This window comes from Trichechus manatus, unplaced genomic scaffold, assembly GCF_000243295.1.
Source record: "Trichechus manatus latirostris isolate Lorelei unplaced genomic scaffold, TriManLat1.0 scaffold00109, whole genome shotgun sequence".
Classification (NCBI taxonomy): Eukaryota; Metazoa; Chordata; class Mammalia; order Sirenia; family Trichechidae; genus Trichechus; species Trichechus manatus.
The window spans coordinates 9,914,655-9,918,716 of record NW_004444045.1 but is presented as its reverse complement, the minus strand read 5'-3'; the positions used below and the strand labels follow the sequence as shown (position 1 = coordinate 9,918,716).

The 4,062-nt window shown below is 35.5% G+C and overlaps 1 protein-coding gene across 1 annotated transcript in view; it reads right to left on the bottom strand.

Annotated features, from left to right (window-relative positions):
* ADAM32 (ADAM metallopeptidase domain 32) overlaps positions 1 to 4,062 on the bottom strand; it is a 149,165-nt gene that overhangs the window by 33,201 nt on the left and 111,902 nt on the right. The window contains exon 15 of the mRNA XM_004383432.1: positions 3,361 to 3,559. Coding sequence (XP_004383489.1) covers positions 3,361 to 3,559 — 199 coding nt within the window. The remainder of the gene's footprint in view (positions 1 to 3,360; positions 3,560 to 4,062) is intronic.

Sequence of the window (4,062 nt, the reverse complement as noted above, 5' to 3'; positions counted from 1 at the left end):
TGCAGCAGTTTTTTAACTAACTTCAGAAAAATTTTGCTAACATGTGATATTAATAATATTGTTTGATAATTTCCACATTCCATTTCATTGCCTTTCTTCGGAATGAGCACAAATATAGATCTCTTCCAGTCGACTGGTCAGCTTTCCAAATTTCTTGACACAAATGAGTATGTGCTACCAGTGTTGCTTTTGTTTGCTTAAGTATCTCAATTGGTATTCCATCAACTCTTGGAGCCTTGTTTTTCGCCACAGGCTTCAATAGCTTGAACTTCTTCAGTACCATGATACATCCTGAAATGGTTGAATGTTAATGAATTCTTTTTGATACAATGACTCTGTGTATTCCTTCCTTCTTCTTTTGATGTTTGCCGCATCATTCAATTTTTTGCGTATATAATCCTTCAATATTGCAAGTTGAGGCTTGAATTTTCTCTTTAGTTCTTCCAGCTTGAAAGACATGCCAGTCATGTTCTTCGCTTTTTCTTCCCAACTCCAGGTCTTTGCACATTTCTTCGTAATATTTAACCTTGTCCACTCAAGCCACACCCTTTGAAATCTTTTGTTCAGCTCTCTTAACTTCATCATTTCTTCTATTCCCTTTAGCTACTCTGTGCTTAAGAGCAAGTATCAGAGTTTCTTCTGACATACATCTTGGTCTTTTAATTCTTTCCTGTCTTTTTAATGACCTTTTACTTTCTTCATGGATGATGTCCTTGATGTTATCCCGCAACTCTTCTGGTCTTTGTCATTAGCACTCATTCCATCAAATTTATTCTAGAGATGGCCTCTAACTTCCATCACAGAGACTGAAAAATGCCAGATATCAGTTTACCAAGCCTCCTTTGCAGCCAGATCATGGACATGTGGCCCAATCCTGGCCAGTGGGTTCTGAGGGAAATGCTGCTGGAGATTTCTATAAAAGATTGTTCTTTCTGATAAAAGAGATAAGTAAAAGTATATAAGCCCTTCTCTCTATCTTTGAACAAAAGAACGATATGGCTATCATGATGGGGAAAGTCAAGAGAATGACAGAGAAGCCAGTCATGAACATTAACAATGATGGGACCCAAATATCCCTGGACTTTTTGTTATGTGTACAAAATAAATCCCTACTATTTACACCACTTTTCTTCAGGTATTCTATTACATGTGGACAAAAGGTTGATAACTGATACGATATTCAAGTCCTCACTATGGAGTGAGTTGCCCACAAAAGCAAACTACAGCCGTAAAAGATTCTTGTGCTATTCAGTTATTCAGCAAAAATTTATTGAGCAACTATTTTATGCCAGGTATTATTGTAAGTGCTGGGGGTACAGTAATAAACATAAGATTCAGAAGATCTTGCTGACATATTAGTTAGGGAGATAGACAATTAAAAAGCAAACAAGTAAAATAAATGGGGAATCATGTAAGTGCCATGGAGGAAAATAAAACAAGACGACTCAGAATTCAAGGGTAGAAAAAAGGGATTGTACAAATAAATGCAGGAATTATTGGTCAACAGAAACCATGCTAGGGAGAAAAATCGATCTAGAAAGTAGGAGACTCAGTCAGAGACAAGAATCCACAAAAAGTAGTCTATTGATTAATTAGCTTGGAAGCCTTGGGCAAAAGCAGACACTGAGTAATGAGATATCCAATGTATGAAAGAATGAGAAAACATGTAAAAATGAAGACTGATGAAAAGTAAGCTCTGATTATTGGTCATCTTCTAATATATGTGAAGGCTGTTAACTTTTGCATTGACAAACCAGGTTAGACAAAAAATTCCATGACTGGTACTCAGCATCAGTAATATCCATCCAAATCTGCTTCTTAATCTACTCTTAGTTTCCTCTGTATCTGCTTCATCCATTTTTTTATTCTGGTTTACTTCCCAGCTGTCTCCCTTGACTGAACTCCAAACAGAACTTGCTTGGCTAAGATGATTAGTGGCCAAGCCCCCATGAGCTCCAGAATGGAATATTTTGGGAATGGAGAAAAAGATGCTGGCTTTTGGGGCTAAACATTTTGTCAAATGAATGTTCTAGGTCATTATGCCCAGAGGTAATCTGCCAAAGCCAGTGGGACAATTTATCTTGCATAATCCTTCTTTATTAAGAAAAACGTATAGAAGAGTTAAATTGTTAAGAGTGTCTGACTCTGACTTTCTGACTCTGTCTGAAGTCAGGAAGATCTAGCTGCTTCTTATTAGCTGTGTGATGGCAGAAAAATTAACTTCTCTGATTTACTGTGAAACTAGGAATATATTACATACTTCATGGTGGTGTGAAAACATAAAATTAAATTGATCTATCATAGGCACCTCAACCTAAACACGTATAAAACTGAACACTTGTTTCCTACCACCCACACCTCAGGTGAAAATGATTTGACTAAGTAACAACAGGTGATAGTTTATCCAACTGATTTCATACTGCATAACCAAGATTGATATTTCTCAAACTAGAAATATTTCTCATTATTCTCCCACTCCACCTCAAAACATGTTAAAATGTTTTCAAATGAACACAAAACCAGACCTAAGTGAGCTTAAGCAAAGAGCGCAAAGTTCAGAGGTGAAGGTGGCCATGGCACTTGAAAATCATTGTGATCCTCTACTGCCATCTTTCATCTTTGCTTTTCTCTCGTTTTGGCTTCATTGCCCCTGCTACAGAAGAGTTTCTTCCACACAGAGTATGGGCCCATCACCAAAACACACACACAAAAATCTTTTCAATATAGCTTCAGTGTAAAAATAAAATCTGAAGGACTCTGGTTTATCTTGGGTCACTTGTCATTCCCTGGACAAAACACTGTATCCAGGTAGGCTAAATTATACATTTGGCCCAAGTTAGGTCATGTACCCACTCCTCTGGTGAGGAATTGTGGTAGGAAGTTAGGCAGATCTCACTCAGAACTCATAGCTGCAGTGGGAGAAAAGCAATTCTGCAAAGAACAGAGGTGCTCTTAGTAGAAGGGGAAAAGTTCTAGTTTTGAGTTGGTTTGTTTTTAGGGGAAGATAGCCACTAAGTCACAATGCAGTACAGAACAAATAGGTAATTACTTTAATACTATCGTGGGGTTGTAATGTAATATAATATAGTACAGATCTATGAATAAGCAATTACTAAATTTGAGTAACTAAATTAAGTCTTCACAGAATAAAGTGCAATATAAATATAATAAATCTTGAACACTTAATATGTACTAAGGTGGTATTCTAAGTGCTTTCTATCCATTAACACATTTAAAGCTACCACGAATAGTAGCTTTAAGACATCTAGTTTTATATTTATATAAAACTGACCCACTGTCTTGATTAATGTTAACAAAAATATGCAAGATCAATTATTTAGACGTAACCAAAAATACTACCTTTTCCAAATAATTTCTCACATTGTGCATCAAGATCATGGCAGTCTCCATCATAACACATAAATCGGTTGTTTTTGCATAAATGTCCATTGTGTATAGTTACATCAGGATCACAGGATGCTGAGCTTCCATTACAAAACTCAGGAATGTCACATTCAGGATGTACTCTGGGCCTACATTCAAAACCTGATTCAACAATCTAATAGAAATTAGAATATAAAAAATACAATGTTATATGTAAGATTGTTATGTGTATCAATATTTATTTCAAAATTGTGTTAATTCCATCTATACTTTGATGATCTACTCATTAATGTTTACTGAGTACTTCTCTTGTGTAAGGCATTATCCTACTCATCCTATAAAATAAATTTAATGTTATCAACCAAAACAAGAGATAAGACGTGTACAAAAACAAAAGTATAGCACAAACGTAATGTGATGAGAGTCAAACTTTTGTTTGCTTGTGTTTTCACTGGAATAGAGAAAAGATCACTTCAAGCTTGGGAAAATTATTCCTTCTGCGTGAAAATAGTGTAGTTCAATCATTTTCCAAATAAAATATACCTATTCAAACCATAGTTTTAAGTACTGAATAATTTAAAAAATATGAGAAATATGAATTATAAATAACTGAGAATGAAGCACAGAGGAAAACAAAAGGGTGATTTAAGAGGCAGTTCAACTACAGGAGTCTTTGGA